We start from the raw sequence: 24915 nt of genomic DNA, 5'->3' as shown, positions 1-24915 counted from the left end.
TAGAAGCTACTGTTTGGCATTCTCGACTGCCGGATTTTATTTGCCTTGCTCATGATTTGGCACAGGTACCCGTTTCTAGGGTTTGTAAAGTAATGAGCTGCCAACTTTTTATTTTTTATTTATCAATGAAAAATGGATAGGGGGCCTTCTCCCCCACTAACTTATCTAAAACCAAAAAATAAAAAATAAAAAAGAGAGATAAAATTATTTTTTAAAAATATTTCGTGTTTTAAAAATATTCTATCATCCATATTTCTTGTCATAAACTTTTAAATACCTCAAAAAAAATTATACCTTTTTTTTTTTTTTTTTACAAAAAACCAATTTGCAAACTTTTCATAATAATTTCATTTTTTTTATTTACAAAATATATTATTTCTTATTATAATATTTAAAAGCATTTCAAGAAATCTTAAGAAACGGATTTTCAGTTTCAACGTAATGGAATAAGACTCATCAACTATTTATTTCATGCTAATATTATCATTTAGCATTTCTTCAACAAATATTCACCCAAAAACATTTCAAGAAGCCTTAAAAATAAGGATTTTCAATTTCAAGAATCCTAAAAAATAGGTTGTTCAATGGAATGGGACACGGATCTCTAGGTAAGATAAGGCCAATAAGGTGACAGAAAAGAATACAAATGGCCAATTAAGTGGTTCAAAATTTCAATAAGTGCCCCTTAAAAGTTGGACCAATTAATGGACCAATTATTTTTTGACAAATTAAATTAAGGGTGCGATTTGTATAGAGCCTAGTCTCTGTGATAGCTTTAAAATATTTTTTTACCTTTATTTATACAGTTTAAAGCTTGAAAAATAGTGTAGATCGATAGATCTATGAAAACTTGATATCTTGAAAATTGACGGTCCAAAAATATGTTACAAAATACACCAGTTTGAAAACTTGAAATCTATTTTTTTTCTCATGTCCATGCATTTTGATATTGAAATGAACAATTTGAGATCGATAGATCTATGAAAACTTGAAATCTTGAAAATTGACGGTCCAAAAATACGTTACAAAATACACCATTTTGAAAACTTGAAATCAAATTTTTTCTCTTGTCCATGAATCTTGACGTTGAGATGAACAATTTGAGGATATTTGGGTATCAAAACAACCTCTGCTAGTGAAATTTTTGAGGTCGGCTTTAATTTGATGGTTTAGAGCCTTGGCTCTATATAAATTTTTCCCTAAAATTAATCAACTAGTTTGTAATACTTTTCTGGTCCTATTTAGTAATCCGGATCCTATTTTGTGGATGTCATCTTGTTGGTAATACTCCAAATTTTGTGATGTCATTGTTTAACTTAGCTACTAATTCTCAAATAAAAATAAATAAAAATAAAAAAATTTGTATTTTATACAAATTTTTTGTCCGGGACTGATCCCAAGCAAAGGCTCCTCACCTAGCCCAAAGATTATTTGGGCATAGCGCGCGCGACCCGAGGCTGGATCAAAGGCCATAAAATGCTGCTTGAACGCGGTCAAATGCCAGGCACATCGTGGAGGCCCATGGACCATTGTGTAGGCATCAATAGGAAGTAGGGGCACCCCTTTAAGGCCACTTTATTGGCTAGTTCGTTTTTTTATCCGTCAACTCATTAGGTTGTCTTACCCAGATTGCTCTCTATCCATTTTATGCACAGAGTCCCCATTTTTGAGGATTCTTGAAATGTTAAATGAAAATATTACAAAATCTTAAAAATTCATGATAACGTTTTCCTTACTGGAGCTCATTTTAATTTTAGTACTAAAATTAATGCCCATTTTGCATATCAATATTTTTTAAAGATAAATGAACGATTACCTTTGAATGTAGGCAAGAGATAAGTCCATTATTTGAAAGTTTAAAAAATTATAAATTATATTTCAGTTCTAGTATTTTTTATTATTGGAAATTAATTTTTCTTTTCAATTGGCATACCGTATCTTTTTTTAAATTATAGTTAGGGGCAGTTAAATAAATCCAAAACCACTTTAAATATATAATTTTCACTGGAATATGGAAATGTAAAAAAACAATCCACAAAATCAGGTAGTTTACGTAATAATCCTAGGTATCTAATCTCCACCTCCAACTTCACAGGGACTCCTATTGATTAGAGGATAGATATCCCATTAATCAGATAATGGCATATAAATTTTTATTGATTCTTATCTGCTGAAACAAAATCATCATATAAATTGTTGATAAGATTTACTAGCTGAATAGTTCGTTCCGAATATTGTGTCATGATATAAATCTTCTTGTAAGAGGAGGGAGATTCCTGAAACCTTTGGTAGAGAGAAAGAAGACGTTTCAGATTCTGTAGAGAGAAGTAAGCAGCAAGGTATGTCATATTTCTGCTTGTTCTCTTTAATTATTTTCGGCAATTTTTTTTACTGTATTTTTTACTTGTTTCATGTTAAAGATGTCATGAATTTGTTTCCCTATTTCTCAAATTCATATGAGTAGTCTCTGAGATGAATGTTTGTTCCAGAATTTGCTATTTATCCACCACCGTCCATAAACAACACAAAAAAGAGATCAAAATAGCAGAGAAAAAATCCAAATTATCAATGTTCTTGATACTGATGCGGCATCACGTTATTAGGACGCACCCATAGGAAAATATAAAATGTTCGGTTCTTTCTCCCTAATTCAATAGGATTCTTTCTCTCAATCTCTACCTTCTCTCTATATCGTTAAACTCTCTCTCTCACTAAACTTTTTGCTTTGAAAAATCCATAACTAACCAATTTCATATTTATGAGCTCCTAAACCAAACGGGCATAAACCAAACGGGCATAAACAATTTATGAATGGGAAGGAAACGAGAAAAGAAACAGAACAGGGGCTTCTAATAAGAATGGCTAAAATATGTTAGAGGGAGAGGCCCCTGAAAATACCATGTCAAATTCAAATATGGCTATGATGAATGAAGTAAGTTTATATAAGGTTGCAATCTTAAACTGTAGGATTAAGGTGCACTTCAAAACTCTATCGGAAAAGATTATTTTGATGTCGCAAAACCCTCAAATTTATCATCTCGACATCGAGATCTATAATACGAAATAAAAAAGATTTTAAATCCCACCAATAGTGCATCTGGCAATATATTATCTAGACCATCCATTTTCAAGATTTTCATGTGTTCATAGATCTACTTGATTCGAACCATTTTTAAAGTAAAATTTTATGATTAAAAATAAAAATAGAATCTCTAGACATCCTAAGAATTTTTATACTAAATTCCATCTTATGATAAAATTTGAACATACACCTTACTTTTGATTGTTTAAGATTGTAACCTCATGCAAACCATACCCATGATAAATCGCTTTCCTCTCATCACACGAGACGCCCCAAATAAGACATACTAGCTTTAAAGAGAGAGAGAGAGAGAGAGAGAGAGAGAGAGAGAGAGGGTCCCTGCAAGACGTATCTCCTTAAGGTGAGAGATAAAATTCAAATCTTAAAAGGGGTTAGTTTGTATAGAACCTAGGCTCTAAACAATCAAATTAGAGCCTACCTTCAAATAGTATCAAGAAATGTGATTTTAATATTAAAAATCTTTGTGATAGCCTTAAAATATGTGTTCATATTTATTTAGAATGCTTAAAGCTTCAAAAATAGTGTAGATCGACAGATTTATGAAAAGTTGAAAATCTTGAAAATTGACAGTCCAAAAATACGCTATAAAATACACTATTTTCAAAACTTGAAATCCATTTTTTCACATGTCCATGCATCTTAATGTCAAAATGATCAATTTGAAGATATTTGGACATCAAAAGAACCTCTTCTAGTGAAATTTTTGAGGTAGGCTCAAATTTGATTTATTTAAAAATAGAATAGGTGGGATGTACCGCTACCCATTGTTCTCAAATCCGGCAAAATGAGAAAGAACCAAAAGAAAACAAAAAAATGAATATATAGCAAATAATAAATATAAATTGTATTAGATGAGTAGTTTGAATAGTCTAGTTGGCTAGACTTGTTAAGCATAAAGTGAGAGATCAAAAAATTATATATCCAGCTAATACATATATATTATAGGGAAGCTAATACATATATATCACAGGTAGCCCTCCCTGAGGTCAAAATGTATTCATTTATATTATAGGGAAGCTAATACATATATATCACGCGTAGCCCCTCTTTGTGGTCAAAATATATTCATTTATGAGATTTTAGATGTGGCACCAATAGGCAATAAGATGCGAGAAAGCAGACTTAGGTAGGCTGACTATGTGCAGTTGATCCAATAAAATACTTATTAGGAGGTGCGAGTTGCTTCAAGTGAAAGGCTAAAAAATGGCAAGGGATAAGCTCAAAAAGACATAGTTAGAAGTAGTGAAAAAAAATATGGAGACTTATGGTATCACTGAAAGTATGACCCTTAATAGAACATAATGGCATACCAAGATTTATGTAGTCAACTCTAATTAGTTAGGAAAAAGATCTGACAATGATGGGGACTTAGAGCTATAGTAAACGACCGATAGCCTAGATTGAATCTAAGTCGATTTAACGGTCGCGAGTGTATTTTTCCTTTGAATTTTAATCTTCTTTCCACGAATCCAAATTAAATAAAATTTGGAGCGTCCACTTCTTATTAATATGTACCTAATAAAAATATTAAAAAATAATTCATAAAAAATAAAATTGACAAAAATGGCTCTGAAATTTTTAAAATTTTTTTTATTTAGTTATTTTTATGAATTATTTTTAATATTTTATTAAAAAATAAATTATAAAAATAATTATTTTTAATATTTTATTTTATTATAGCCAATCCCAATTAATTGAAAAAATATTAAAATGATGAAGATGAATTTTTTAATATTTTATTAGGTACGCATATTTTTCACTAGTAGACACTTCAAATTTCAAGTGATTTAGATTAGCTAAAAAAAATTAAAATTAAAAAATAAAACACAATTGTGATCATTAAATTAGCTCAATTCATCCAGAGCCATTAGGCTTATACTATTGCATCAGCTAAGACTCACATGACATTTTTCCCATATCATAATAAATAGTTTTATCTTTCAAAAAGTAGGAAGTTCTTGTGGTCAAGACTCGTAGGAAGTCTTAATCGTAATGTAGGAAGTTATTAAAACTTTCAAAAAGTTATGTACATAGTCTATATATGTTATTGACGTTAAAAAATCATGTGTGAATTAGGTAACCAAATAAGCAACATAGTAACTGTAGCTTTAAACAATCAAAGTAAAGTGCACCTTTAAATAATATTACGAAATGTTGTTTGAATACAACAAATTTTTGTGATCACATTAAAATACATTTATCTTTAATTATAAAATTTAAAACTTCAAAAATAGTGTAGATCGCACAGATCTATGAAAACTTGAAAATATTGAAAATTAACGGTCTAAAAATGCAATTTTTCAAAACTTGAAATCCATTTTTTTTTCTCATGTCCGTAGATCTTGATGTCAAGATGATCAATTGGAGGATATTTAAGCATCCTTTTCTAGTGAAATTTTTGAGAGGTGGGCTATAATTTGATTGTTTAGAACCTCGGTTCTATATAAACTTTTTCCTATAAATTGAAAGGGGATTGTGTGTGTGCGCGTGAATGCATACATGCAAGCAGACGTCGAACTTGAACGCGCTAGGAGAGTTCAAATCTCCCACATTTGGCCAGCTACGCTTACGCTATAGCCACCCAAGAGGCTAAAACTAGGTTGTGTTATTGGGGCAACAGAGTAGCTCCTCTCCAGTCCCACGTTGACTACAGTAAAAGGGATAGGGGCAAAGTTCTTAAAAAGGGAATGAATCCGTTTTACTATGTTTGTATTGTAATTGATTTATGTTTGCATTGTATTGTAATCTTAGGTCTAAAAGAATATTGATATATTTTGAAATCACCCGATCTGGATTAAGAAGTGATGCGACCAATTCCCACTATATATCCAGAACCGACCAGTTGCCACTAAGAATGAGATGATTCAATAGGAATGGTGGGACCAGTCTAGTTCCCACTATATATCTAAAACGGATTGGTTGCCACTAAGAATCAGATGATTCACTAGAAAACCAATTGGTAGGCGATGAAGGAAAAAGTTTATATGAGGTTACAACCTTAAAATGTAGAAGTAAAGATGCGCCTAAATCATCTATCAAAAAATGTTGTTTTAATGTTGAAAACCCTCTTAATTGATGATCTCAACATGGAGATATATATATATGGAAAAAAAAAAAAAAAAAATTGAGTTCCAGAGATAGCGTTCATGTTGCAACACATTATCTTGACCGTCCATTTTCAAGATTTTCATATGTTGATAGATCTACTTGATTTTAACCAGTTTTGGAGTTTAAAATTTTATAATGAGAGATGAAAATAGATTTTAAGATAATCCTAAGAACATTTTACATCAAAATTACATGATATGATAAAATTTGGAGTTGTGCATTAATTGGATTGTTTAAGGTTGCAACCTTATAAGAACCACACCCTTTTATAACTTCTATATCTTTTTCTCAATTTTGGAATTTAATAATTTTCTTTTTTTTTTTGGGTCATAATATTTAAATTTTTATTTTTAAAATAATTTTAATTACCAGGGGCCCCACGCATCCACGTGGAGGGGCCCAATCCATTAGGCGCGATGAAGCCTAAAAGGTAAAGTCAAGAGGTGGTTATTTATGGAAGTGGTGCCCTCATTCTTCCCCTATATCCCACGTGGGGGAGAAGATTTAGCCCCTTGTTTATATTATCAGCAATTGAATTCTTTAAACAATGGGAGATATGAGCAATTGAACCATTTATATTTTTTAAAATATTGGCTTATAATATAAATAAAATCTTGTATAAAGTTTATATCATAAACCTTTGTTTAAAGGTATCATAAACCATTCAATCGCTCATTTGCAAATTTATATCGTAAAAGAAATCTTCATAAAGTTTACATCACAAACAGTTCGATCACTCATTGGACCGTCGTTTATATCATAAACCAACGTTTCTGCATTCTCAACAAGATGAGTGGAGAACCATTCATTAAAAACATCAAAAAAAAGAGAGGCATTCACGAAGAGGTGTGGTTTGTATAGAGCCTAGGCTCTAAACCATCAAATTAGAGCCTACCTTCAAATAGTAGCATTCACGAAGAGGTGTGGTTTGTATAGAGCCTAGGCTCTAAACCAGCCTAAGCTCTAAACCATCAAATTAGAGCCTACCTTCAAATAGTGTTAGTTTCAATATTGAAAATCTTTAGGATATCCTTAAAATATATTTTTATATTTATTTATAAAGTTTAAAATCTTCAAAAATAGTGTAGATCAACAGATCTATGAAAACTTGAAAATATTGAAAATTAACGGTCCAAAAATGCATTACAAAATACACTTAAAACTTGAAATGCATTTTTGCTCATATCTATGCATCTTAATGTCGAGATGATTCATTTAAAGATATTTAGGCATCAAAACAACCTCTTCTAGTGAAATTTTTGAGGTAGGCACAAATTTGATTGTTTAGAACCTCGGCTCTATATAAACTTTTCCCTTCACAAAAACCTCATTGCCACAAAAATAGTATAAAAAATTACAATTAGTATCGAAAATAAAAAATCTCTCCCACGTTTCTTCACTAAAAATCATAAAATAAATTAAAATTAGTGTTTCAAAATTATTATAAAAAATCAATATCAAAATTTAATATCAATAGCCACTCAAACAAGAAACGACATCTCAATATTCACGTATTTTCATAATATATTGAAAGTCCATAATGCATTACCCTTTTAAAAAAAAATAAAAAATTGAAAACAAATATTTATAATGATTCTTAACATTTTTTTGAAGCTTTTTTACGATCAGAACAACCCGATCTGACTGATCGAACGATTCAGACCACCTATCAACCGATCCAAACTAGTTTTCGAGATGGTGAGGTTCAAGTTACCGATCCGTCTTTTATTGTAGTGGTTAAGGTGAACCCTACAATTAGAATATAGGGAGCCCACAAATATGGACTGGGAAGGGCTCATGCTAGCCACCCTTGGGCCTTCACCTGGCTCAAAACTAAATAGGATCCTGGGCCCAGCATGCGGGCCTTACACACAGGCACCAAGGCAGGCTTTCAGGCCCACTGGCCATGTCGGCCTCTTGGCAGACCTAGATGCACCTATAAATGCAGTACATCCCTATGCATGTTTTGAACAAACATACCTCCAACAGTAAATATTTAATATGATGCACATAAGAACCACATGATCCAGCACATTGGTCGGGCTATGCACGCTCAGGTATGCATGTGTAAAAGCAATGATTTTGCATGTATCCATACTATGTATTTTGAAAGCTCTTCATGAGAGCATCACCTCTCTTCCCTGTTATGTTCTCAAAATTATCGAAGTAGGGAAGGTAATAACCGGGGTATGTGAGAGAGAGAAAAAGAGGGGTCAAAATCTAACGACAATGCTACATGTATACATAATCATAAGCAGTCAGGTTCACCATCCTGTAAACAGTACTTACATGAACGAAAGATGCATATAATCGTTGCTCATCGTTCTAAACATGCACATTTGACCACAACACACACACACACAGATCCTAATGATTAAATTGAATTATGGTGAACATAACCTACTCTCCGGGTGCAGACACCCCTTGCTTGAGTCTCTCCCTCTTCATCTTCTTCTTAGAAACTGGCTTCTTCTTCTTGTGAGGCAGATTTTTCTGGGCATATATATAGAGCGCATAATTTCCAACGAGGAAAGTGAGAATTAGTCCCACCACAACCACTAAAACAATCACCCCTGGGTTGAGTCCTTTTGAATCACTCATTTTTCCCTATTTTCATCACAACAAATGCGAGCTTCATCATATACATCAAAAAGGCAGCAGCCAACTTTCAGTTCACATTTGAAGACGCGAAAATATAAGGAAAGTAACCCAGCTTAAGGTCCGTATTAGAAACACAAGATATCTGGAGCTAGATTGCGCAAGGTTGATGGACCCACATACCAGGCCATTCTTCTGCTTTGCCCAAAAGAAATTATATTGTAACCAGTGTTAAAAATTACAAACTGGTGGTCAAATCAATCACTTAATGGTCCCAAGTCAAACTGCCATATCAGCAGTCAATTTTTTTATAAAAAAAAAGATGAAATAAAGAGAAAAAAGGGTAAAAAATTACAGAAATAAACATAAAATCAAATATTCAAATAATTAATTCCATATTATAAGGGGTATAAATTGAAGTCAAAATTGAAAAATATAAATAAAAAATACACTTTGGAAGGGCAGCCTTAATAACTCGTGAGGGTCTTTGTAAGTGGTTGGTCGTGCCCTTTGGATTTCCAATGAAACAAGCATATTTATGTTGAACCAAGTGTTACAACCATCCATTGAGAAATTTCCGGTTGCATACTTCGATGATATTCTGATATAGCGTATCAGTCGAAATGATAATTTAGTACACTAGCAAGTACTAGAGATCTTGATGGAGAACAAGTTGTATGTCAACCTTAAGAAGTGTAACTTGACATGAAGTTTGATTAGTCTAGGCTACATTGTGTGGGCAAAAGGGATTAAGGTCAATTCAACTACGGTGGAAACTGTCAAGAGCTGGCCGACCCTGAGTTAAATTGGGGATGTGTGCAGTTTTCAGGGTCTTCATTTTTATTGGAGATTTAACCGAAATTATCTCCCCAATCACTAATTACATAAAAAATGGGCATTTATAAGGACTCCTGCAGCAGAGGAGAGAGCTTCGAACTGTAAAGGCCAAAATGACAAGTGCATCAGTCATCGGATTTTAAGGTCTTTAAGGTGGAGTGTGGTGCGCCCCATGTTAGGATAGGAGCTTTGTTGACTTAGGAGGGGTATCATCTGGCATTCTTTAGTGAAAAATTGAATGATGCTCGACCCTGTTGCAGGACATGAAAGAATTTTATGTGATGATTCAAGCTCTATGGCACTAGAGGCATTATTTGGTTCAAGCTCTATTGTGTTGGAATATGTGAGGTACATTTTGGCCTACAATGAGGTGCAACATGAAGCTATGTCGGGAACATTGTCGAGTTTGTCAAGTTTTCAAAGGTCAGCCTCAAAATAACTGCTTCTACTCTCCACTTCCCATCTCATATGCTCCTTGGAAAGATGTTAGGATGGACTTCGTATTGGGTTTGCCTGGAACCACTAGGAGGTATTATTTCGTGTTATTGTGAACCAATTTTCGAAAATGGACCATTTTATTCCCTATCAAAAGACCTAGAATGCATCTCATGTCGCAGATCTTTTCTTAAAAGAAGTTCGTCTTCATGGTGTACATAAGTTGATCACCTCCGATTGGGATAACAGATTTCTGAGTCATTTATGGAGAACACTGTGATCAAAACAAAAACGAACTCTACAATTCAGCAGTGCATGTCATCATGAAACTGATAACAGACTAAGGTAGTAAAATGCAGTTTGGGAAATTTGTTGAGATGTCCTACGAGTGAGGCTGAACCAATGGGATATAAGTCTTCCTCAGGCAGAATTTGCTTATAATAGCTCGGTTAATTGATTGAGTGAAAAGTCTTCAAGAAGTGTACAGTCACTCCATTCCACACGTATCAGACCGTGTTTCATTACCTTGTGTGGTGGAGGAGTACCAAAGCCGACGACTATGGCTAACACCTCAAGTACAGAAGGAAGTCCTCGACAAGCTAAGAGCCAATTACGCCCCAAGTATCAGTGCTCGAGATCATTAACTGTAGGGGACTTTCTCATGGTACATTTGAGGAGTGAGACGTATCAAATCAGTACCTATCGCAAGTTACTTCAGTGAATGTTTGGGTCATACAGGATTCTCAAGAAATTAGATGATAATGCTTATCGCCTTGTTTCCTAGACGTTCATGAGTACTTCCACATATCATTGATCTTTGATATTGCTGATCTCTACGAGTTTCGAGGTGATCCGCCACTGGTACACTTGGATGCTGGTTCCCTAGAGTAAAAATTGCAGAGCTACCGAGAGGTCCTCAGAACGAGATCGAGGATGTGGTTAATGTTTGGAACACTGATACACCTCGTGGTTCATACAGAAGATACTTAGTTGATTGGTTCCTAGGAAAGATCACCCACTGACTCATTATTTTGTGGATTAGTGAGCATAAGTTATCGAGGAGGTGAGAGGATCTTTATCCGAGTACTCAATAGGTTCAAGTTCCTCCCCACCCAGGGAGAATTGATGAGGGAATCACGGCCTTCTATAGGACCAGTTTAATTTGAATTATATTTAGGTTTTAGTTTTTTATTTGTAATTTAAGAGTGAAACTAGGGTTATTTGGGCTTTATTTTAGTTTTGTTAGGGTATTATGTCTTTTGGGTGTTGTAGAGAATTTAGAGGCAATTTGGTTGTTTTATTATTTCATTTTAGTTAGAGGTCCAGCCCCTAAAGGTGTTCTATTTTGAAAATTTTACAAAACAAAAACCCTAGAAAGGCTTTCTTGAGCCCTCTGATTGAAGGTCATAAAGAAGGCTCGGTAGCACCTCCTAAGGTCCCTCCTTTCCAAGGTACTCTTCAACTTTTTGTTCTCTTCATTCCATATATATCTTTTTCATTTTCTTTTTCTTTCCTTTCCTTCTATGAAGTTCCCTTTCCTGCCTTTCCATTTCTTACTTCTTTTCGTCCCTTTCTTTCTATTCTTACTTTTTTTTCCCCTTTCTTTCCATTCGAACTTTTTTCTTTCCTTTCTTTTTTATCTTACTTCTTTTCTTTCCTTTCTTCCTTCTTTTCATTCCTTGAATCCTTTAGTATTCTTCCTAATTTCTTATTTTTCTCTTTCTCCCTTATTTTTCCCATTTACTTCAATCTTTAAATTTTTGTTTTATCATAACCCTACTAACTAGCAAATAGCCCCAATTAAAAAGAAAAACCACTGAAACCCTAAAATAAACCATAGGTTGTCTCTACAATTAACCCCAGATTAAATCCCTTGAAACCCTAACCTAAATTTTGTGTCAAAAATCAAACACTAATTTCTTACACCTCATTAATTTCAAAACCCTAGAACTAGTTGTGGTGACCTTCTGGAATTGATCCGAAGTACTTCTCCACCCACTTCTTTCAGGCTGTAAGCTAGCTTTAAATTTGATGGAGATCGATTTTTCATTTGGGGTGATTTTGTTTAAGGACAGATTTCAAAAGATTATGGAGTTGAAATCTCATCTCCTAGACTTAAATCAAATTCCTAAAATTGCTTGATTTCATCTCACATTCCTCTATCTCCTTTTATTTGATCTAAGCTGTATTGTTTCTCTTTCTGTGAAACAATAAGGAGACACTATTACATACATTCATCCTGGATGGGTCACATAAAGTGTAGGAAACATCAAACCGGAATGGTATACCAGACATGGTGCCGGAGGCAATTAATGAAAAAATAGATTTTAAAGAACCAATTTGTTCCCAGGGGTATTTTTGAAATTTACCAAAAAAGATGGAAAAATGCCAAACCATTTTCAAATCTTTTCCAAAATGATAAAAAATATTTAAAAATACATTCCAAACAAAATCCCTTATTTTTTGGGATTTTATATAATTTTTTTAAATACCTGGCTGGTTCACCAAAACCAGAACCAACCAGTGGTTGGTTCCGATTTAACCGGGCTCAGCAAGGGGGTTAGAATTTGAACCGCCCAATTTTTCCCACACTGGTCACATAAGAGAAAAAGTTTTGATTTCTACTTTAATTCTCTAGCTTTATTTCGATTTATTTTTTATCCAATATTAAAAGCACTCAGTCCTAGTATAGATAAGGGTATTTTCATCCCTTTAAACAGCTTTTGATTTGATTCCTAATTAGCCCATCAAATCTAATTCACGACAACAAATAGAATATGATGGGGACTAAGAAAGGAAGGATTGTTAATCCTTCCAATAGTCCTTTGATCCTAGTCGCAAGGATTTAAAGACCTAGCAACCTTTGTTTTGATGCTAAGAATTTTGTTTCCTTACTCTCTTTTGTATTAATGAAACAAAGAATTGAAGTTTATTATTGATTTGATCTGGTTGATAAATCAAATAAATCAAATCAACTGAAAATGGTACATTTATGAATAAGTGAATAAACATGTATTATGGATTCGTACCACACTTTAACATACAAATTCGAGCTTGAGTTAACACGTCTCAACTAAAACATGCAACCAAAAGTAAAGTTTCAAAGAAGCGTACCAGTCAATTATATACAGTTGCAACTTGTATATATCAATTATAACGTTGAAGGGCACAATTTCCTTAATTGGTGCATGTGACTCCATTAGAATGTCTATTTTAGAAATGTTGTTCAACAATTATTTATTTAAGATAATTCATGTAAGGAGATAAGTTAGTACCTAACACCCTGATGGGCGTCTTCTTGAGATCCACGTAATCCACCTGCCGCTTTGTGAATGTTTAAGGTCTGTCATAAATGGCAAAACCAAAGTATAATTTGAGATGAGAAAAATAAGAGCCTAGCAAAAACAATATGCAAATTCAGTATTTATTTGTGTAGCCATACAAGGGAGCTAGTCATCTACAAGTGAAATTATGTCTAGACAAGTAGTCATGTGTTAAAATAATGCCTAAAAAATTCTATAGCCGTTAGGCAAAGGCATTGGTCATAAGAGTAGAACGAATATACATTCTTTTGATAAGTAAATTTTTCAAGAAGTATGAGGACAATTCACTCATGCTATTAAAAGAAAAAGAATTATGTACTCAGGACAAAAAAATTGTCCACCGTAATGAGAAACCAAAGAAGAGGAGGTACGAAAAGGGTCCAATTCAAAAAGACTAAAATAATGCAATAAAATCCGAGAGGATTAAAAGCACACAGAACAAATAAAAAATAGAACTGAGGTGGTTGACATTGCAGTTCCAGGTCCTGCTGCCTAACAAGAAATAGCGAGAGGACAAAAGAGACCTCGGTACATGCTAAAGAAAAACAATTACCAATAAGCATGTCAAAATTTGCACCTGCTAGTACAAATGTCCAGAATTACCATAGCATTTTAAAGCGGCATTTGCAAGCAATTGAAATTCAAATGTATTGTTGATCAAACAGTTAAATAGTTTTGAAAGTTATTGTTGATCAAGGCACGTCTTTATGAGTTACCAATGCTACATAAAATGGATATAGCTAATTGTGGTACCAACTACACCCTTAGCTATAATACAAATGACGAGGGACCTGATTTGGGTGCTGGCAGACATGGCTCGCTAGTGGGAGGTGCTAGTGGAGGAGGTGGCTGGCTAGTGGAACAGCCAATTGCATCATTGATTGCAGTAGTTAATGCATCTCATTGATGGCCAGGAGCTAATGTGGGGCAGGCACAGGCCCATTTTTAGTGGGGCCATGATCCTCCTTACATAGGAATTGAAACAGATTTTGGTCAGGGATCAAGGTCGCTCTTAGTTAGGGATCAAGATCCCTTTCAATGGGGGACCAAGCAGGTGTAATTGTTTATAAGTATACCAACATCTACATAGAATTCGTTTGTAAATCTTTCTAATTATACCAATGTCCAAATAGAATTTGATTGTTTCCTTTATAAATTTAGCAATGGAGGTAGCAACTACACTCTCAGCTATAAATGAAAATACTTTACACCCAAATAGCATAATGTGTTTTCTGGGTTGATAATTTACCCAATTGGATTAAGCTAGAAACAATTACAAGTAGTTACAAACTAATATACTTCCTGACAAAGCAATAATTGAAAATAGGTCTCACATATCTCTTGAACCAAGCCAACATTTTGAAGGCATAACACACAAAACTTAGAAAGCCATACAAACTAGTTAAACTTTACAAACAATTATGTACAACCATAACAATCCAATTTGACTACTCTACATATATTCATTTAACCCATGAAATAGATTTTCTTTGCTATGTTTTTTTTTTAAATTGTTAACTGAAAACCTATTTTAAGGTTTGATCCAAAGTTTTTGTTTTCTTTGCCATGTTTGTACCAACATGTCTTCTTTGGGCTTTCATCATAGTGGTATTATATTAATGGGATCACCTTATAATACTAAAGGAGCAATCTACATGCCATAGAAACAAACATTAGGCCCAAAGATTGACTGCCAAAACAAGTGATGATTTGCAATTATCCTCTTGATGAAAGAGCAAATATCTCATTAGTTTCACAATCAAAATGGGGAGATTGCAACTTAGATTCAGTGTCAGACAGTTTTTGCTGTACAAAGACAAAGGTCACCGAGCCACCCTTGGCCATGAGTAGGTAAAAGAAAACCATGCCAAAACCTGCATCACCCAACACTTCGAACTTGAGTTTGATGAGCTTCTGAAGGCAAAATTTCCAGTAAATCCAAGGCTGGATAACAGTATCAATGAGGAGAATAGCCATATACATCAGGCGCTTAGGCTGGAAATCCCCCCTTGGAATCTCAGAGATGGAGCCCAAGCGGACCTCATTGAAATCTCAGAGATGGAGAAGCGGACCTCATTGAAATCTCAGAGATGCAGCCCAAGCGGACCTCATTGAAATCTCAGAGATGGAGCCTAATTGAAAGGGATCTCAATCCTAGCATTATTTAAAAAATTAAAAAAAAAATAAAAATAAAAATAAGAAAAAACAAAAGAATCCCTAACTAAAACGGGTCTCAATCCCTTTGGGAAGGGGGATCATGACCTCACAGCAAATGGACTTATGCAAGTCTCACAATTAGCCCCTGCCATCCATCAGATGCATCAACTCCTATAGGCGACGACACAGCTGCCCCTTCCACTAGCCACCGAATTCACTAGCCCCTCTTCTACTAGCTAGCCACGCCTACCGACACCTCAATCAGGCCCCTTGTCATTTGTGGCACAAAGACTATAAGCTGCTCTATTGCGGTCCATTGGGAAGAGAGATAAATTAAAAAAAATCTGCTCAAGGGATGAGAAAGAAGTAGATAGGCTGCTTGGTTGGGGTCGTCAACTTCTTAGTAGATATATCAAATGTAGCTCCCAAATTGCTCCCTGAGCAGCTCCCAAGGTAGGGAGCTGTGGCAATGAGTTGATCCCAGCCTCCCACTCCCAATAACTATACTATAACCCCAGGAATGTCCACATTCCTAAAAGCCCAAAAAATTCCAACCACCATCCAGATGGTGATAGTAGTCTTGATCGCCTCCTTGAGAGCTAAGGATGCCTTTCACAAAGCCCAAATCATCACAAGAATCCAACGTCCATAAGATATATGCTTTTGTAGGCAATGGAACCACAAAGTTGCATATGCTACTATGTCATTAACCAAACCATGCATAAAGTGTCCCATACTCCCATGTGAAAGACCATACCTCTCTGGCCACCTCATGATGAAGCAAAAAGAAATTCATTATCTTTGTATTGCCCAAATGAAGTACAAAGTGGAGATTTGAAGTACAAGATACTAAATGTGGTTTGCTGTAAGTTGTTTGTTCATAGCCTTCAAATATATCACTCAAGTTTTGTGTAAATGACCGTATATCTTCAAATGCTCTATGAGCATTTCAATTGAAAAATTTTCTAATGATGAAGGATTTCTAGGGCTATATTGATGGCTAAACAGATTAAACCCATTGTAGACAACAAACAGTTGGGTTTGTGGTAGACAATAATGCTAAAAAAATAATGGGGATTGAAGTCAGTAGACATTACTATTGAAACCGAACTTACCCAATTTATGATCTCTAGGGATGTGGGATTGCAGGGATGTACTAGTAAGAGCAAGCTCTTCTCATTTCAATCGCTTTAGGAGGAAAAAGACACAAAATGAAGTAATCCTATGGTATTACTTTGCTTCATGTAAGATGGAGAAATTTTGACATCCTACGGAACTCATATCCAAGGAAGCCATTAATCACCATAGGAAAGTGACAAATAAACAACAAACCTTATCCCCTCCACTTTTTCATGGATTGTGCCCAGAGCATGAACACATTCTGGCAAAGCTCCCCAATTTGGAAGAAACCCTTTAAGAATTTCAAGCATGACTGCATGTATCACCCATACCTAACCTTGAAGCTATGGCACCACAAACCCCTATGATGGCTTGAAAATATTTATCCCCACTAATTATAAAATTTGAAGATCCAAAAATACTGTAAATAATGGAGACATGTGAACAACTGAAAATGAACACTCTGGATAGTGTGAAAATACACTATTTTTAAGGCTCCCAACCTTTCCACGCAAGATTGGAGGCACAGCACCATGCTAACCTTTTTCCATTACTTTTTTATTGAAAATAGTAATTTAAAAGCGAAAACAAAAAAAAATTGATTAAAAAGGACTGTAACTCATTACCATTCACATAAGAGTTTTCCTAACCTTGAAACGGAAAAGAATTAATGAATCAAGAGAGAATGCAAGAGAAGAGATTCATGGAAGTAATTCTAGAATTACTTTAGTGTGTTGCAAGGGTTCTAGGGGGCAAAGAAATCAGTGCAGCATGCATAAAGAGTTACCAGTCAAATATGTATTTATCTTGGTGTTGATCATACCATGTACAAAAAGCATTTTGGTATAACAGCATTCAGGTTTCCTTTCTTCACTGGATACTCTTGTCTTTTACAATCTTTCTTCTTCTTTTTTTGACGTATAACAGATCATAACTAACAACTAAATGTATGGTGCGTACATCATCTTACACTATATCAAAACCCTCCAAACTTGATTAAATACGCAAAGGATTGCTTAAATAACAAAATAAAACAAAACCAAACCAATTGATGATCCAACATTTTTGGTATAACAGCATTCAGGTATTCCTTTCTTCACTGGATACTCTTGTCTTTTACAATCTTTCTTTTTTTAATGTAGAACAGATCTTAACTAACAATGAAATGTAGCTGCATACATCATCTTACATTATATCAAAACCTTCCTAACTGGATTAAAAACGCAAAGGATTCATTAAATAACAAAATAAAAAATAAAAAAAAAAGACCTAAACCAATTAATGATTCACACAAACATGGAACTTAGAAGATGGAAAGTCTAGTGAAACTAAAAAAAAATTAAAGAAAGAATCCAAGATCTAGTCATGCATATTTAGATCTACTAGCAAGTTTATTGCATAAACAATAGAATCCACAAATTATACATAGAGAGATCAGAACAAAATGGAGCGGGAGGATTGCACACGAGGGGAGCTAACAGAGAGAGTACCAAGAAAGATAGAATTAATGTTAGAGGGAAGACACAGACAGAGAATGGGAAAGACCAGGAGAGAGAGACCAGTAAATGAAATACAGAATAAACTAGATCGCTAGGGATAGATAGAGAAACTGAACAATCGAGAAATGATCTAAAGAGAGGTAAGGAATGGGCACAGTGATTGTACTGGGAGAGAAAGAAGATATTATCATGCGTGTGAAGAGAGAACAGAGATTACACAGAGAGAGAAAGAGAGAACCAAGTTTCAGGTAAGGACCGTAGAATCACCTCTGCAATTTTGGTTGTTTTAGGGCACCCAGAAACCTCGTTTAAGAGAAAGATTGAAGCTCATTTGAGAGACAGAGAAGAGAGAGAGGCCGCAATCTCGCTCCTGTATTTTGATGTTGCTCGCCGGTTTTAGATTTGGATGCAGCTTAAATGAGACCTAGGCCTTACGAAAAGGTTTAAGGCTGCATTTGAAAACCCACCCCAAAGTTTTAGTCCGCCGTAAAAAATTGTCGGGGCCGAGTGAATCGGTGTGATCATCGAATTTAAACTTTAAAGTAAGGGTGCCACACATACCCTATATTTAAGGCTTAGTGTGCTTTTCTAATTTCAGATCTACAATTTCATCGAGATATCAATTGGAGCATTTTTTTAGAATTGAAATTTCTAGCTAGCAATACTTACAGGGTGGCTTTGCGTTTTGTACGAGAGCCGGGACTTGTACTAACCCTTTTCTAAAGGAGATTAACGCAAATGTGCTACAATATACCTCATAACTGTGGAAAATATGTAATGAGGAGTGTTGTCATCGACTCATCATCCAATTCATACTTGGACAATGATGATGAGAGGGGGACTTGTTGGAGCAATACCAAAAAGGTGAGGTTTATATAAGGGAAAAGTTTATATAGAGCCTGAGCTCTAAACAATCAAATTAGAGCCTATCTCAAAAATTTCACTAGAAGAGGTTACGTTGATGCCCAAATATCATCAAATTGATCATCTCGACAGCAAGATGCATAGACATGAGAAAAAAATGGATTTCAAGTTTTGAAAATAGTGCATCTTGTAATGCATTTTTTGACCGTCAATTTTCAAGATTTTCAAGTTTTTATAGATCTACTTGATATACATTATTTTTTAAGTTTTAAATTTCATAATTAAAATTGAAAATATATTTGAAGGCTATTACAAAAATTTCCGGTTTTAAAACCGTATTTCTCGATACCATTTGAAAGTGGGCTCCAATTTGATTGTTTTGATCCTCGGCTCTATACAAACTACACCCTTATATAAAAGGTGCCCTCCTTGTTAGTATTTTTTTATTTTATAAAAATATTTGTGCGTATTTCAAAATAACACTAGATTTGTGTGGTTTTCTAAGTTTTTAATTTACAGAGAGAAAGAAGTGGATTTTAGTCCCAATTGAAAAAAAGAGTATGGATTGAGTGGCATTTAGGTTTGGACATTATCATACTTTATGTTTTTATAACAAAGTGAGAGTGATAGTGTATGTGTAGAGCACGAAAAGCGTGCATAGCACATTTTACGCTTGATGGTAGCTTGATAGCTTTTTGCAAGTTGATGGTGGTTTTTTATGGTCCAATAGTTACATTATGTTGTATAACACTATGAAATTGTTTATTTACAGTCACTTAGAACTCTATAAAAAGAGATTGTTTTCCATTCTCTATCTGCCATTTTCAATATAGTGCTCATCCCTCTCTCTCTACATGTTTTTATCTCTTTCTCTCTCTAAAATCTAAAGTTATGGTTCTGTACAATGGGTTTCTGGTTCAGTTGCATGGTTCAATTGCATAAAGCTTTGAAGCATCAAAAGATACCTTCTACTTTCTTGTAACTAGACAATGAATTGTTCTTTCTTATGCACATCTTTTACATTATTGATAGGGGACACATATGGTCTTAAGAAAGAACTTTGTAGGGGCGAAACAATAAGGGATTTCGACTAATTGATTATTATTCTTGCCTCTTTTTCATCAAACCCATTTTGCAGCAATTCAAGACAATATTGTTGGGTTTATGTGGTCATTAAAGGCTTTATGAGAGCTTGTATTAAAATATTTGATATAGTGGAACATCAACTCAATAGAACTATGGTCCTGCTAAACCGAGATTAGGCAAATGTTATTTGCCGATACTCAGACTTGGCTTGATGTGTTTGACCAATCAAATTAGAAAACCTATGTTACATGGGCATGAAATAAAAACCAAAGAGGATTTTATAGGTTATCCCTTGATGACGTCAGAGTTGCCCGAGTGCGTAAGCCAAGGGACTATATGACCCTTGTATGTGATGGTTGACCTTTAGACACCATAAGCAATGCTTCATCACTGAACCATCACACGATATGTGCATATGATAGCCATATCGGAAAAGCAAACAACTACTAAAGGTGAAGCATGCACATGTTTGAGAGATTACCGTTATGCACCATAGAGCAGTGGTTATATTAGGTCTGTGTGATCTTGGACTCGTCTCTAGGGAAGGATATATAATCCATAGACTGGGATAATGTTCTCTTGCCTATTGGCTGATTTTGGTAATTCAATCATAAACTTCTGCAGTGATATATGGGTCATAAGAACTGCTGGGTCTGTTTGATAAAATAAATGTGGATTATAGTTCACAGTAGAAGATGGAGTTCTTAAGCGAAATTATAATTTCTAGACCTAGACAGATCTGATTCCCAACAAAATTATTTAGTTTTAATTATTTTGATATTAATTATTTTTTGATTAATTATTTCAATTTTTATGAGTCTCTAGATATTTTATTTTTATAAAATTGATTTACAAATTACAAAATATTGATTTAGAATATTTAGAGAGAAATAAAGTTCAATTTTATTTTTAAAATCCATCATAGATCTACTTGGGATATGTGTGTAGGGCCCACTTGGAGCCTCATGAGTATCACACCACCCATTGTTCCCATGTCTATTGGCTAACATTGGTAACTCAATCATGAACCTCTGCAGTGATCTGTGGGTTATGGGAATTGTTAGGTCAGTTTGAGAAACACAAATGTGGATTATAGTCCACAATAGATGATGAAGTTCTTCAGTGATATTATAATTTCTAGATCTAGATGGATCTAATTCCCATTTAAATTATTTGGCTTTAATTATTTTGATGTTAATTGATTTTTAGATAAATTATTTGAATTTTTATAAGTTTCTAGATATTTTATTTTTACAAATTAAAAGATATTGATTTAAAATATTCAGAGAAATAAATTTTATTTCCACATTATAAAAATCAATTTCGTTTTTAAAAAAATATTATATTTAATATGGGGGTCCATCATCCACTTGGCATATGCATATGAGGCCCTCTTAGAGCCTCATGAACATCACACCATCCATTGTGGGGATATATTTTATCTATATCTTGGTAATTAAACAAGGTATGTAATATGGAACTTAATAAGTAAGAAGTTTTAGATATTCAACAGATATGCATTATGGAATTTTTAGATACATAAGAAGATTAGATATTTAAAAAGGATATGTATAAATAAAGAGACTTATACAAAAATAATATCTATTTAATATTTTTCATACCTTTAATATTTGATGGAATAATATTTAGAAAACTGAATGATAAGGTTCTAGCACTTTCTTTTGAATCATGATGACTGATCTAAAGAATAAATGGCTCAGATCTCTCACCCCGCATGTCTCTTATGATCAATGGTCTTGATCTAATATACATAAGAATGGTTATCCCTAAGGAAACCCAAACCCCTGGAAGCTCTATAAATAGGGCCTCTCCCATCTCAAATCTCTACACAACTCTCTCTCTTCTCTCTCTCTCTCTCTACCTCTCTCTACAATACATGCTATGCTGGAAATATGGCCTATCAAGTCCTTTTATCTCGAAAATTTATTTTTCAATAATGGTACAAAAGTCATATTGTATAGTATATGTGAAATTCCATGTGGTTGGCATGAGGCACTGCCATATACTAGGGTCCGTTTTGAAGCTTTTACAGGAGGTTGCACTGGAGGGAAATCCCAGTGTCACTGGAGGGAAAACCCAGTGATGTGTTTAGATTCTTTGTAAGAATTATTATTTTTTATATTATAGATAGACAAAATTATTTAATTTATAAATATCTTTTATCAAGTTGTAGGAATTTTTGGATGACATCCTATTATGAGAGTCATTAGTACACTAATGACCGATTTAGCTCATTGTATAGGATTAACAGTTTAGTGACAACTTGTTAATCCTAATTGGTTGTACTGAAGAAAACTAATGCAGGAGTTATACTTGGATCTTAACTCTTATAGACCATGAATGTGAGAGTTATAAAATATAGTTCTCTATAAAAATAGCTTAACCCCTCAAGTAGAGATAGAGAAGAATATAAAAGAGGTGAAGGAGATTCACCAAGAAAACTCTCAAGGTAGCCTGCCACCAGATAGCTTGGTCTATGGGATTTGGTATAGAACCTTAAGTCCCTCGTGTGATTTAAGGACAAATCCGAGTAAGTTGTGTATCGATTTCAATTTTATTTATTTAGTATTTTTTTCATTAGGACTAACAATCGTATCAAAGCAAGGTTTTCCATCACTGGTTGACTTCAACAAAGGCCTATAACGTGGGCTTGCCATCCCATCACGTGTTGGTGTTTCAAGAAATGCATGGCAAATTATCGCTATTGTTCTCGGTACAATTGTCGGCATAATCACGCAGCCATTGCCTTTTGGCATTGTGGCCCTTTTGGAGCTTGAAGCCACTGTTCTCACCAAAAATCTGACTTTCACTACTGCTTTCTTAGCCTTTGGTGATCGAATTCCATGGTTAATTGCTTTGGCTTTCTTCTTTGCCAGAGGATTCATCAAAACGAGGTTGGGAAACATAGTAGCTTACCAATTTGTCTCTCGTTTTTTTTTTTTTTTTAGAAATTCATCTCTAGGATACAGTTTGGTTTTTTAGCGAAACTCTTTTAGCTCCTGCTATCCCCTCTGTCTCAGCTAGAGCAAGTGGTATATTCTTTCTCTGTGTAGCTTATGGTTCCAATGTAGGATATGGAACTGAGAAAAAGCTTAGTTCATGGCTTATGATCACTTGTTTCCAAAACCTCCTGTATTTCTTCCGCTATGTTCTTAACTGCCATGGCTGCTAATCCATTAAGCTTGAAGCTCGCTGGTGCAGTTTTAAGGCAACCAATTAGATGGACTGCTTGGGTAGTGAGTGTCATTGTTCCCGATTTGCTTTCATTGGTTGTCATGCCATTAATACTGCATTTGGTCTATCCACTTGAGGTGAAAAGTAGCCTGATGCATCGAGGCTTGCAAGGGAAAACTTGCAGAAGATGGGGCCCATGAGCAAGAATGAGCTCATTATGAGCGCCACCCTCCTTATTACGATATGAATTTCATTTTTCTTTGTCATGTATTTGGGTTTCAATATTGTGGATATTTTGATTGGGAAAACATGAGAATTCGAGGTTGGTAATACGTAATTTTGTATCATTATTTAATGTTGAAAAAGAAAAAGAAATCCATTATGTCGTCTATAGAGGTCCTTTGGTTATTTCCCTCATGTATGAGTAGTGACGGATGCCGATAATATAAATCAAGTGTCGACACAACAATCCTTCCAGCCTATCATCTTTACATGCCTTCAGAATATTTTATGACCTGGATTTTTGAAGAATATTATGATGATTAATTTACCCAAATTTCAACTATAAAGCATTTGTGGTAAGTTTTTTTTATTGCCTTAAATTAGACTTTGGTAGGTTTCAATTATAAAGCATTTGTGGTAAGTTCTTTATTGCCTTAAATTAAATTTTGGCAGGTTTCAATTATAAAGCATTTGTGGTAAGTTCTTTATTGCCTTAAATTAGAATTTGGCAGTTTCAATTATAAGGCATTTGTGGTAAGTTCTTTATTGCCTACATTAGATTTTGGCAGGTTTCAATTATAAAGCATTTATGGTAAGTTCTTTATTGCCTTAAATTAGAATTTGACAGTTTTTAATTATAAAGCATTTGTGGTAAGTTCTTTATTGCCTTAAATTAAAATTTGGCTGGTTTCAATTGTAAAGCTTTTGTGGTAAGTTCTCTATTGCCTTAAATTAAAAATTTGTAGACATTCTATTTTATCTTAATAGCATGAAATGAATATCAATGTGTAGTCCTATTTTGAAATTTTTAAGTTACTCTTTATCTCTCTCTACCTAAGGATATGCAAGTCTCTATCTCTCACTCTTCATTATTTAAAAAAATTAAAATAAATAAATTATAGAAAAGGGTTGGAAGATATTCCTATTTATTTCCAACACGGCCTCTAGCAATTATTATGATGAGACATATATTGGTTATCAATTTTATTTAAAGAGATACTTGATTTGAAAATTTTCATGGTGATCAATGATTATGAATATTTCAAGTTCAACAATATATGTATATTTGTGCTAGGATTTTTTTTATTTTATTATTATTTTTTTTTACTTTCTACAAACATTAGGAATATTTTGTTGGGATTTTATTATTTTTAACCAAGTTGTGACACACTTTTCGGTATTTTTTTGCTTAGTATTCTTTCGTTTATTTAGAAAACTAAATTTGTACCCATGAGGATGTTATGCTGAGCTATTATTTTTCAATGAGATGTAATTATCATTGACTTATCATATTTTGTGTAGGTCCAAATGACATTAAAATATTTAATGATGTATCATGTTAGATTGAATTATCATATTGGTGATAGTT

The 24915-nt window shown here is 34.0% G+C and overlaps 1 protein-coding gene and 1 pseudogene across 6 annotated transcripts; one reads left to right on the top strand and one right to left on the bottom strand.

Moving 5' to 3' along the window:
* Positions 1–8432: 8432 nt before the first annotated feature.
* On the bottom strand, positions 8433–18506 carry LOC18444770 (DNA-binding protein S1FA). Of its 6 annotated transcripts, none has more exons than XR_016055274.1 (3): positions 18447–18506; positions 13357–13424; positions 8433–9004 (listed from the first exon to the last, which is right to left on the bottom strand). XR_016055274.1 is itself a non-coding variant. In XM_020673907.2 (3 exons), the coding sequence occupies exon 3, from the start codon at positions 8810–8812 to the stop codon at positions 8612–8614; it is 201 nt and encodes a 66-aa protein (XP_020529566.1). In that variant the 5' UTR covers positions 8813–8818; positions 13357–13424; positions 18397–18506; the 3' UTR covers positions 8433–8611. The 6 variants fall into 6 exon arrangements, 4 of the variants coding, with proteins under 4 accessions (XP_020529566.1, XP_088722504.1, XP_088722503.1 ...); XM_020673907.2 differs by having other exon boundaries at positions 8433–8818; positions 18397–18506; XM_088866378.1 differs by having other exon boundaries at positions 8433–8818; positions 18418–18506.
* A 4287-nt stretch (positions 18507–22793) lies between these two features.
* LOC110008160 (dicarboxylate transporter 1, chloroplastic pseudogene) lies at positions 22794–24327 on the top strand (annotated as a pseudogene).
* Positions 24328–24915: the final 588 nt, after the last annotated feature.

This window comes from Amborella trichopoda, chromosome 5 (genome assembly GCF_054954075.1).
Source record: "Amborella trichopoda isolate Santa Cruz 75 chromosome 5, AtrichopodaSantaCruz75HAP2 v2.0, whole genome shotgun sequence".
Taxonomy (NCBI): domain Eukaryota; kingdom Viridiplantae; phylum Streptophyta; class Magnoliopsida; order Amborellales; family Amborellaceae; genus Amborella; species Amborella trichopoda.
The sequence above is the reverse complement of the archived record's forward strand: the minus strand, read 5'-3'. Positions and strand labels throughout refer to the sequence as shown.